At 32.7% G+C, this 12620-nt stretch overlaps 1 protein-coding gene across 2 annotated transcripts in view; it reads right to left on the bottom strand.

The window, feature by feature from the left end:
- Positions 1 to 12620, bottom strand: part of LOC127707900 (receptor-type guanylate cyclase Gyc76C-like) — a 148429-nt gene that overhangs the window by 5200 nt on the left and 130609 nt on the right. For both annotated transcript variants that reach the window (XM_052212659.1, XM_052212658.1), the window contains exons 13-21: positions 8445 to 8516; positions 7416 to 7578; positions 6374 to 6517; positions 5619 to 5796; positions 5257 to 5397; positions 3081 to 3204; positions 2156 to 2399; positions 1743 to 1841; positions 435 to 526 (exon numbers count right to left, since the gene is read on the bottom strand). In XM_052212659.1, coding sequence (XP_052068619.1) covers positions 435 to 526; positions 1743 to 1841; positions 2156 to 2399; positions 3081 to 3204; positions 5257 to 5397; positions 5619 to 5796; positions 6374 to 6517; positions 7416 to 7578; positions 8445 to 8516 — 1257 coding nt within the window. The remainder of the gene's footprint in view (positions 1 to 434; positions 527 to 1742; positions 1842 to 2155; positions 2400 to 3080; positions 3205 to 5256; positions 5398 to 5618; positions 5797 to 6373; positions 6518 to 7415; positions 7579 to 8444; positions 8517 to 12620) is intronic.

Genomic DNA, 12620 nt, shown 5'->3' on the forward strand with positions numbered 1-12620 from the left:
GATACAACCCGAGACTAAGTCAATGTTTATAAATATAAATAAGGTATGATTGCCAATTGGACAACAATCCACAGAAAGACCCAAGGAAAAAGATACTAAACACTACAAGTCACCGTACGGGCTTCAACAAAATATATGAGGTATTGTTTATATTATACCGAATACAAAGAGAGTTGTATATCGACATTTGGTATAGCAGAGGGTAGCATGTAAGTATGTGGTTATTCGGATGGTAAAAATACATCACAGGTTGATGTAAGGAAAATACGTTAGAAAAATAGAAAAAGTTATAACAATTAATCTGAGTAATATTTCCTGCAAAGTTTCTCAACTTTTGTACTGGGCATACAATATGGTCTCTCCCTTCAAAGAAGACAAAGAACCAAGTGGTCGCGTGTTGGTTAAAACACTTTATAAATTTATTCAACACTTACCTTCATGCTGACCAAACCTCTCTCTGTAATTGTATATCCACCCAATTTATCAAGAAGCTGCCTACATGAATCGCTACAATGGATCTGTAAGGCTGAAGAAGAAATGTTAATGTTCAATGTAAAAATTTCAATCAACGATTGTCTTGTTCGTTCTTCCCAATTTGAGGAATATAAAAAAGTCCCATAAATCAGAGCACTATGAGAAACAAAAACGTGTACAGATGTCTAAACTAGTAAATCTTTTTTAAAAGACAAATCAAGATAAAAAAAACTAAGGCATTTGCATGAACTCCATACGGCCACAGATCAGAAGCGACGATAGGGCAAGAGTATTATGCTCCACAAGCAGTTGCCTTGATGGCAACATAATTACTGAATCACATTGTGGTTTTCCTTGTATTAGGGAAAGGCAGAAATTGATGTTTAGAACAGTGCGCAAAACACGGAATCATAACTTCAAATTTATATTAAATTCCTGGTTTGGGTACACAATTTGTAACGATATGTTGTACATGTATATGTTTTCTCATATGGTGCAAGCTTGGTAAATCTAGATAAAGCTCGATTACATGTCCTTCTCTATTTTATAGTTCATAAAGATTGTGTATACAGTATCAAATAAGAAATCTATGCTATAACGTTATTGAATGATAATTTGAGTGTAAATCACTGCTCCCGTTATTGACCAGTTATATTATTTATTATATTGTTATTCGTGTACACAAGAAGATTTTACATACAAAGGCATTAATCTTATAAATTCAATAGCATTCTAAACCTCATTGCTATTTTAATAATGGAATATGTTTATTTTATCTCCTTTAAATTCATACCGGTATGAAGTTAGTTATTAAACAGAAACAAATATATTACATAACATGAAATACTTGCCTTCTATGAAACCCCTTATCACGCCAGTTTTTGGTGGGGAATTGTATTGTTCAGTCGTTATTTTGCTTTATAGTGTTGTTGTTTTTGTTAACTTATTTGACTGTTTGTCGTCTTTCGTTGTTTACCAAGGCATTGTCATTTTTGTCTTGAGTGTTTTCAATTTCTCCTCTGTATCTTCGGTTTCTTCCGCCTCTTTTTTCATCTTATAAGAGACCCTTATTATTGATATATGTAATATATGAATCTTGTGGTATGAGGAATACTTATGTTCACCAGTAGACTCCAATCGGGAAGCTTGTGGTGTGAGGAATACTTACGTTCACCAGTAGACTCCAATCGGGAAGCTTGTGGTGTGAGGAATACTTACGTTTAACAGTAGACTCCAATCGGGAAGCTTGTAGTGTTGGGAATACTTACGTTCACCAGTAGACTCCAATCGGGAAGCTGTATTTACAGTATCTCCAAACAATGTATACCTTGGCATTGTTAGACCAACAACCCCTGCTACACATGGACCTAAAAGGTTTATAAACGTGAAGATGAGAACAGCATTGTAACAGTAACAAGGAAGTCATACGGGAAAAACTTATAATAAGGAAAATATATTTCGTAGTGTGTAGTTTTGTTTTACAATAAAGTAAGGAACGGTTCACATCATTAAGCCTTCTGTTGATAATTGCCTCATTGACAATCATACCACTTCTCTTTGTTTCCATACAGTGTCAAAGTTACAATAAATGTGAAATATACATTGCGTCTTTCCTCTATAGCACTACAGTCTATTTCAAACTGTTTTTAATTTTTGAATATATTTATAAGGAATACAGTACCTGAGTGCATTCCAATTCTTAACTTTAATGTTTCCTCTGGACGATGTCGTATTTTGAATTTTTTGATTGCTCGTAAAAGTTCTAGCGACATCGATGCTACTTCGCCTGCATGATTGTCTCCGTTACGTATTGGGACACCGCTGACCACCATATACGCATCACCGATTGTCTCTACTTTATAAACATCATAATTCTTTATAATTGAGTCAAAACATGTATATAAATCGTTTAGCATATCCACTACCTGAAATATAATCATATTTTGCAACATATGTTTCTATTCATCAGTATAACACATTACATCAACTGAAATATCGTAATATATGATATTATTTAGGAATTTTTATAACAAAATGACTACCAACGTATAAAATATTAAAGATTAAGTTGAAAAATAATCCAATAAAACGCCATGGAAATAAAAGAATATTTGTTTCAACCAATTGGCACATTGTTAAATACTGTTTACCAGTGTTAGTTTTTACTTAGAGATAGAACTAATATCAATGAACCAGATTAAGACTTATTGGTGTTTTTTTTATGATCCAATGATTCAAGAAGACCTAGTTGACCCAAACACTTAGTGTAGTTGCTGTGTGATTTAATGTTTAAGTAGTAAAAATATATAAGCTTTGAATTTCTGTATTTTTAATTTCAACATTACAATAACACTTTCGTTTGATTGAAAAAAGATACATAGTAAATACCATTTCCACTGTTATTAAGATTACAGGATCCAATTTTACTCCATTAGAGGCGCATTTCAGCAATTTGATGTGTCTTCAGTGATTCTCGAAGCCAAATAGTTCAAAATCCAAACCTAATACAAACGTTGTACAAATTACTCTAATGCAGGCTAAGCTCTCTTTCTTTATATTGAACAGTAAAATTATAATATTTATTGAAAACAGACAATTTGACATACCTCCAATGGTGTACTTTCTGCAGACAACTTTGTAAAGCCACAGATGTCACTAAAGTAAATAGTGACACACTCAAAGGACTCCGGCTGCACCACTTTTGCCTTTTTTAACTGATCTGCTATGGACCTGCATATATGAAATCTCTTGATAGAAACTTTTATTCATAAAGAGATATAATAACATTCACAGTATTAATTTTACAGAAGCAGGAGCGCATTAAGACAATTAAAGTCTCTTCAGTGATGCTCGATGCCAAGACATTTCAAATTCAAAACCTTAAACAAATTTTGAAAAAGCTGATATAACGAAAGAACCTAAAGTATTGCCTAGTCTGTATAAGTGACATCAAAAGTGACCTAGCGACATTCCCGTCATCTTTTCTTTGATGGAGAAAATAATGAATGCGAGTTTTTACTTGCCATAAGCAACACGATGAGTGCAACAAGTGAAGCAAGATCTGCTTACCCTTCCGGCGCACATGAGAACACACCCGGTTTTTGGGGGTACATGTTGCTTCGTCTTTGTGTTTCTTTGTAGTGTTTGTAGACTGTTCGTTGTCTTTTTTCATTAAGGTCATGTTATTGTTTTTATTTCGTCAACTTATGATTTTTGGTTTTTTTATTGTCCCTTTTGTGTCTTTCGTCTTTGAATAGAAACGGTTAATATATCTTCTCGCTTCTATGTTTCATCAGTTACACTTGATGTATAACGACAGCTGTGTTCTTCATAATAAACACATGAGTTTCGACGGCTGTATATAGGGATACATTTATTTATTCAAAAATAACATGGACAAAATAAAATATAACAATTTTTAATATAAAGGTCGAACCAAAAGTCTTAAACGTTTCCTTAGAGCGATTATCATAAGTTTTATTCATAGCAGAATTAATAGATTCAAATATTTAAGATAATAATGGCGGTGATCTTTGCTATCTCTAATTTATTTCTTGGACGAAAAGTACAAATAACACACATTTTAGAAGATATACCATATACATGATATTCTTGCATTGTTGTCAATGTGTTCGTATAACTCTTTACACAACATTGAATTTTTCGAAATACTAAGGATTTTCTTCCCCAGAAATAGAAAATGTCAGCTGAAGCTATCAAAATCTTACGGAATATTTTGGGTTTTCAATTTTCTTTGATTTTATACTTTATTTGGCCTTTTTAACTTTTTTTTATTCGAGCATCACTGATGAATCTTTTGCAGGAAAAAAGGCGCTTGACGCACAAAACGTTAAGTCTGGAACCTATGATGAGTTTATTTATACGAAGGTTTTCTTCTTCCAAAATTATAATCTATGCAGAGGACTGTAATGCTAACATTCTTGGGTTTGATCCCTATCTTTTTATTGAATGTTTCATTCGACCAAGGGTTCAATACCGAACAACTATAAAAATTAGGAAAAATGAATGTGATATGATTTGCCAAAAAGACAACTATCGAGCAGAGACCAAAGAATGAGGATATGAACAACTGTAATTCAGCATATGGCCTTTAATAATGAGCTAGGCCTAAAGTAATCAATGAAAGCAACAGGCTTGACAAAATTTGAAACAATTCATAAGAAAAAAAACAAAGGCCTGAATTATGCTTAAAACAAAAAAACAAAACATGACAACCACTAAATTACAGGCTCGTGACTAGGGAAAGACGCATACAAAATGTGGAAATGTAAAACATTTTTTGAGCAATCAATCATCCCCAAATCTGGGACAGTGGTGTACTCAACACCATAACAATTTGTAAAATTCAGTTGGAAGGGGGTCATTATATTTCCATACAATATACGTATTGTGGTATCAACATATAAATATGATCTATAAAATGCTAACAACAAGATTCATAAAAGCAACAGTAGTATACCGCTGTTCGAAATTCATAAATCGATTGAGAAAAAAACAAATCCGGGTTACAAACTAAAACTGAGGGAAACACATCAAATATAAGAGAACTACGACACAACAGAAACACAACATTAAAATGTAACACACACAGAAACGAACTATAATATAACAATGGCCTTTTTCCTGACTTGGTACAGGACATTTTAAGGAAAAAATGGTGGGTTGAACCTGGTTTTGTGGCTAGCCAAATTCATAAAAGCCCATATTCCTTGAAGTTTCGTAATACGTGATTCGTTTTATTTGCTTCTTCTATATACTTACGACGGCAACATACGATGCAGTAAAGTTTCTGTCTTTTTCTTTTCCTCGACCAGCTGCTCGGTTCTTTCCTCTACAAGATTCTCAAGGTTATTTTGATATGCTTCCATCATGGCCATCATGTTATCGAATATGTTGCGTTTCCTGAATGAAATAAAATGTGAAGAATAAACTAACGTCTAAATTAATATTTCATAGATGAATAAGATACGACTTAAAGACTTCGTCGAACAACTCTATCAATTTAAAATCTTTAACTAGTGATTATCTTGATCATTATATTTGAAAATATAGATCACAACATTTAAAACAATTTCAAAATTTCATAAACATGTCCAAGATAATCAAAACAGAAGGGCACTTACATTCCTCGCCACATTTCATGTAATGTTTTTGCAATGGTTCTGAAGTCTGGTCGGTTTTCAGGTATTTCATCCCAACATTCTTTCATGCAATTCACAATATAATCTTCTGCATTCAAATATTTTGCATCTGGACGGAATGGTTCAACTCTTTGAAGACTTTTTACATTTAAAACTATATCTGAAATTTTGATAACAAGGTAATCAAACATTTCAGTAAGACGTGAGCTATATTGTAACGTGGTTTATTAAAAAAAGAATAAAATAAATTAAAACGATTATTTCAAAATTTGTCTCGCATCAAACTTTTGCCCAAAAATATATTTACTAGCTATTTACTATCTCACCACTTATACACGTGTTTGTAATGCACTTTACAAACAACAAGTTATTATGTTTCCCGTTTCGTGTCATATACAGACACTATGTCATTGACACAATGACTTGTAGTTTTGAAGCGTGTAACAACTGGAATTTAAGACTGTTCAAAACTTTAATAACATATGAATAACTCCAACTGCATGCATGACGAACTTGTGTTATTCTTCATTTTCTTTGATTGTATTATCTTTGATTAAGCCTTCAGTTATCAACATTGATGCAGGAGCCTTTTATACCTTACTATATAGTATCGGTTTAGCTTATTGACGAAGGGCGCACCTGTCGTTATTTACATAATTGTCATTTGGTCATTTGCGGACAGTTGTTTCATTTGCAACCATACATACCATATTTTCTTATGTCTATTTGATACTCACCTTTTGGTTCCATATTGCAGTAACAATAAACACCCAAACGACTAAATATCTCATACAAAATTAAACCAAATGAATACACATCTCCTTTTTGAGAACCAAAAATTTTCGGATTTCTCAGTAATTCAGGAGCTGTCCAGAACAAATCTAAAATAGAAATTGAAAAAAATCATTCATTGATCTTGAGATCGAACCCCTGTACTTGGTGGGATTTTGTCGCTCGGTCTGTTGTTTTTTTTCTATATTGTGTTTTCTGGACTATTTTTTTGGATTTTTTTTTCGCCGTTTTTTATTTGTTTTTTTTTTGCCATGATTTTGTGTGTTCCTTCCATATGACCAGATCTGGGTTAAAACTTATGTATCGCGACATCTTTGAGAGGGACCAGGTGGGAATTGATAATAAATCATTAAAATGATAAAAATAACTGTTTCCGTTCGAATTGAAAAGACATGAATTGGAGATGGGAATGTCAAACGGATGTAGCTATATGCCATTGCCTTCGAAAAAAGATTGATCCTTCCAACTGTCTGATTCGAGCGGCACTTATCATTCTTATGTAAACAAATCACGTTTCTGTTGTTAAAATAATGTATAACAAAAATACCGAACTCCAAGGCAAATCTTCATCAATGGACAGTTCTAAATTTCTTCAAGTTAATTTAAGCGCTGTGAATTAATTTAATAATGACTATCAATAGTCTGCTATAAATAATCTTAAAGGCCAACAAACAGTATGATGTCCACACATGTAGTGTTTTAAACTATTCTGTAATAACTTTAAATTGATGAAAAATATTTCATGGTGATAAAACATTTAAACAACATTTTGTAGATAACTGAATGTTAAATATAAAGTACAATACAGACATTATAGTAATGCCTTTCAATATGTTGTCTTCAGCATTACATTTATTCACTTATGTTCTGCAAACAGACACGTGGTTCTGTGATAAACATCTAAGAGTACTCCCGAAACCATAATTATGGGAAGTAATGGAAAATTCAAAAACTGTAAAATAACAAAAACAAAACACGCTCACATACTTCGATTATAAGCATGTTCATCTTCTTTTTTATAGGTTGCCCTTCTGAATTCTAATAGTCCAAAGTCCGCTACTTGTACATTCCATCGACTCGTTACTACACAATTGGAAGATTTAAGATTTCCATGAAACATCAATTCACTGTTATGGAGGAATATCATACCCTAAAAGATATAAATCAGGGATTTTATGAAATAAAATATTTTAGATCTAAATAAAACATATATTATTTAAAAACGAAGACACCTATACGTTATTGAACAGCAACCCTTCAACACAAACAGCGACGATATGACATGATATTGTATGACAATGATAAAAAAAAACTGTCAAATAGTAAGGTGCGAGGCTATAAGAGGAATATACCTCAGGTCATCTCTGACACACATATTCCTATATGGTCAAACAATTTATGGTGTTTTCCGTAAAACTTTCAAAGCAATGACTTCAAATTTACAATTTGGATAAATTACTTTATAACTTCATAAATTGAAATTGATTAGACTTAAATTAGACTTCAAAAATTGGTTCGTTCCTAACGAGTTTTATAAATGAAAAAGGCAATCATAGTATTATTACTATTGAAGGAGTAGACGAATCCTACAAAACAGTTACTTAAAGAAATGCTGACGTCGTCATGGTTAACAGAAACAGAAAGAACAAAACACAACAGACCAATAAACACTTCACACAAATATATGAATAAAGCCACAATAAAGGTGTGAGTGAACTCAGGTGCTCCGTAAAGCCACAATAAAGGTGTGAGTGAACTCAGGTGCTCCGTAAAGGGAATGGAATTGCTCTCATTTAGAAACAACCGTAATGATGTTCAAAAAGGATTCATTAATGAGGATCATTAATGGTTAATAGACGTTTTGAAAATGTAAGAAGATGTGGTATAATTGTCAATGAGACAACTCTCCATCAGAGACCAAATGACGTAGAAGTTAGTAACCATAGTTCACCGTACGGCATTCAACAATAAGCAAATTATGAACATCTTTACCTATTATAAATTAATAATATATACCTGAATTATATCTTTTATCATAGACGCTATAAACATCTTGTCTAGTTTTATAAGCTCATTTTCTAAGATGTCCTGAAAAAAAACATACTTTTTTTCAGTTTGCATAAGGCAATACATGCATGTAAAACATGTTATTACTGTTCTTCCGTTTTAAAGGGGCAATAGCTGTTAAATTCATAATCACCAACTTGACTCAAATTCTCACATTTGATTTGAAACATCCAAATTACAAAAAGTCTAAAATGAATATACAACAATGCATGGACTCGATAATATGTATTAGCATTTCGTTTATATTTTAGTCTTGACGCCATCTAATCAACCATCGAGAATTACTTCCGAAGACTGCAGACGGTCGTATAACCCGATATGAATATAAATATAAATATTAACAGATAGCGAGCGAGCACGTGCAATTTGATTTTTGTAGGTCTATTTGATTTCATATTATAGGTTATTACAATATGTTAATCCTCGTTTTTAACTGTATAAGAATGCAATTTTTTTTATCGATCCAGTCAACTAAATGGTTTAGCCTGTTTTCACTTTCAATGTTGACAAGTTTTTCCTTTTCATAGCTGAACACGCCTCGTACATGCGTAAACAATCTCTAGCTAAGGGTTAAAATTGAAGGTCACATGAATATGGTTTAAATGAGGTTGAATCATTGACTTGCAAGTAAATAATACATCTGATCAAATGTTTTTAAAGTTTTTTTTGACAACTTTTGACCAAATTGGCTGCTTATAACGAAATGTAATTTAGAAATTCCATATCTATTAATACTTGAAACAAAAACAATCGTATTTAAAAATGTTGTCTTTGTAGCTAATGCCCCTTTAATATAATTATATGCTTTTAATACCATGATACAGGCTGGTTCCATGGACGCGCACAATTTATTAAATGCCATTTTCTTTATCTGATGTGATATATCATATGATGAAGATGGGGAGTTCGTACAAGGAAGAGATACTTGACAGAAATGCGTGGTTTGATAATTTCCTTTAAAAATAAGTTTCCTCAACAACCGCTTAGCGTTTTGAAAAAATGCAAAACGGCAAATAAATTGCATTTTGACATGACAAAATACTCTTAATATAATTTTGCAATTGACAATAACCGATTAACAGACCACCACTTACTATGCTATCTATTTTATAGATGACAGGATTATTTCCTATAAAAATTCGTTAGATTGTACTTATTGCTAATATAAATGTTCATATTTGTAGAATGAATTGATTGTTTCTGGTCATCCTTCCTGACAGGTTGAGAGGATCTCATAACGGAGATTGATTAGAAATTCTTGATACTTGTAAGGAGCTGATAAACAAAGTATGTGTCAAATAGTACATTTTTTTTCACTTCAAAACATTTAACTTCATGTTAATTTCTTTATTATTGACCTAAGATACGAATTTTACTTAATGATTTAGTTCCATAGTAAAAACTAATTTGTGCGACATAACGCATTGTAAATGTAATAACATTAATGGTACCAATTTCACTACATCAGATGCACTTCGCAAATACATTTCCTTTTAGTGATGGTCCAGACCAAAATATAAAGATCCAGAACCTAATACAATTGTGGAAGGGCTTGTGAAAACGAAACGGAACAAAGGTAAAAAATCAACACATTTTATTATTATCATGTTAGTCTCAAAATATTATGAGATTATGTTGGATGAGGGGCCTTTCTTTTTCGGATTACCGTGTGGTATTAAATAATATTTATTTTTTCTGCTTTAAAATTGATTGGAAAATCTGCAGTCTGCATCGAAATCGCTGGATTTCTCGATGGTTTAATTGTAAAAACCTCAAACTTTTACCGATAAATGAAAACACTCCGATGTAAAAAGGACATGTTTCCTTTCTGCATTTTTTATAACAATGTTCTTCTGGTAGTTGTTATAAAAGATAAATACTGGACCCGTGTCGACGAGATACGTAGAATGTTAAAAATGCATAATGAATGAAAATTAGTCCCAATGACACCTATAAGACAAGCAGTGTTAATTTTAATAAATCTTTTGTTTCTGACACTTTGAATCGTTTTTTTTATTTGTTACTTTATTATGTGTTGAAATATAAAAGTAAGAAGATTTGGTATTATTACAAATGAGACAACACTCCACCAGACACAAAATGACATAGAAGTTAACAACTATAGGACTAAATATGCTGTACCATAATGTTTGGTTTACATTAAGTGTAAAACGTTCTAATGAAAGGCAACTTTTTCAAATAAAACATAAACATGAAACTATCAATTCGAACACTAAGGATGTTCTACCCTGGGAATAGATTACCTTTAAGTTAGCTGTATTTGGCAAAATCTTTCGGAATTTTGGGTCCTCAAAGCTCTTCAACTTCGTACTTTATTTTGACCTTTTTAACTTTATTATTCGAGCGTCAGTGCTGAGTCTTTTGTAGACGAAACGCGCGTCTAGCGTACACAATTTTAATCCTGGTATCTATGATGAATTTATTTAGATCGAAACGAATTTCAATATTCGTTATGTTTGACATAACAAGCGAATCCATACGGCGGATTTTTTTCTTTCTTTTTTTCGTCATTGTTTTTACTTTTGATTTATTTTTAGTTTTGCGAATGTGTCATCATAATGTAGCTTCAAAAGCTATAAACATTTCTTTTTCATAAGCTATCCATATTCCTATGTCATTATCTTCATTAAATTTTTCTCTTTGATATGATTAAATAGCATGGATGTCTCTATTAAGATCGCTAATCGCGTTTTTCAAAAGAAATCAGGAACCTATGGACTTAAAATATTATCTCATATTGACAATATTATATAATATTTCTGTCGTTATGATTGCTGTAAAATCATATTAAATGTAATGCTTTATATTTATAGTAAATGAGGAAGGATCCTGAACGTTAAAAACATTACTATTGTCAAATGTTGAAAGGAAAGGATGCAAAGACCAAACAACAAAAACATGAAACGGAATTATGATACAAGGAAACAAAGAACGTAACCAAACAAATAAAATAAATAATACATATACGTCTAAATAAGTGACAAATCTATGTTATGCCGGCGTCACACATTGGCGTATAGACCGACGTGCAATAGACGTACAGAGAAAATTGACTAACTAGATATAAGAAGATGTGGTATGAGTGCCAATGAGACAACTCTCCATCCGAGTCAAAATTTATAAAAGTAAACCATTATACGTTAGGTGCACGCAAGTGCACGCAAGAGGAACGCTAAGCAATCGTTAGACGCGCGTTGCATAAGTTTGAAGTATGTCGAAATGCAAAGGTATACGCTTGGTGAACGCTATAACTCTAGGAAATTATGCAGCATAAAAATTTTCATCTAGCTCTAACGTTTGTCAAGCGTATATCTGTTCGCTACACGCACGTAATACATGCGTTACAAGCGCGTTGAAAAACGCCACAGATAAGTTTGAGACACGTTTAGGGCACGTTGTATACGCCTCAAGATCGTTCGACTTTAACTTGGACGTATGCGGGGCGTGTTTGTAACATACGCCTGGCGTAGTTTCAGCGTTCCGTGAACGTATAAAACACACCCGTGGCGTATCAAAAACGTATTCTGACATTCAACGAAACTTGCTCTGACATTTGTAGTGGCATATGTCCGTGAATTTGCATATCCAAGTGCATGTATAAAATGGTATAAAGGTTGGGCAGTGTTCAGTTTGGCACTTGCTATAATGGATTGCCTGGAGAGAAACAGGAGGGCATGTCTTCTAGCCATGGCTCAACAACATGTAGACCAAATTCACCTTAACATTCACCAATACTTACAAGGCATTAAAAGGCGTCGAAGACGTCAGCGAAAAGGTCTATGGCAGCAGCCGTGGGTATAACGGAGATAGCAGTTCGGATTGTATGACCAACTATTAGTTGAACTTAGACAAGAAGATCAGAGCAGTTTCAGGAATTTTATGAAAATGCCCGTAGAAATGCACGATGAACTTCTTCAGAGGATCCAGCATAGGGTTTCCAAACAATATACATGGTTCCGGTAGTTTTTTTTGTTATGGCTTAAAAAACTTTCCGTTTTCTGTCATTACGAATACAGTAAAATAATCAGTACGCAATAGTAACGTCCGACTGTCTGATAATTGAGTCACGTCCTTAAATTATCAATAAGCAATTGCAAGCTGTAA

The sequence above is a fragment of the Mytilus californianus genome, unplaced genomic scaffold (genome assembly GCF_021869535.1).
Source record: "Mytilus californianus isolate M0D057914Y unplaced genomic scaffold, xbMytCali1.0.p SCAF_7, whole genome shotgun sequence".
Lineage (NCBI taxonomy): Eukaryota > Metazoa > Mollusca > Bivalvia > Mytilida > Mytilidae > Mytilus > Mytilus californianus.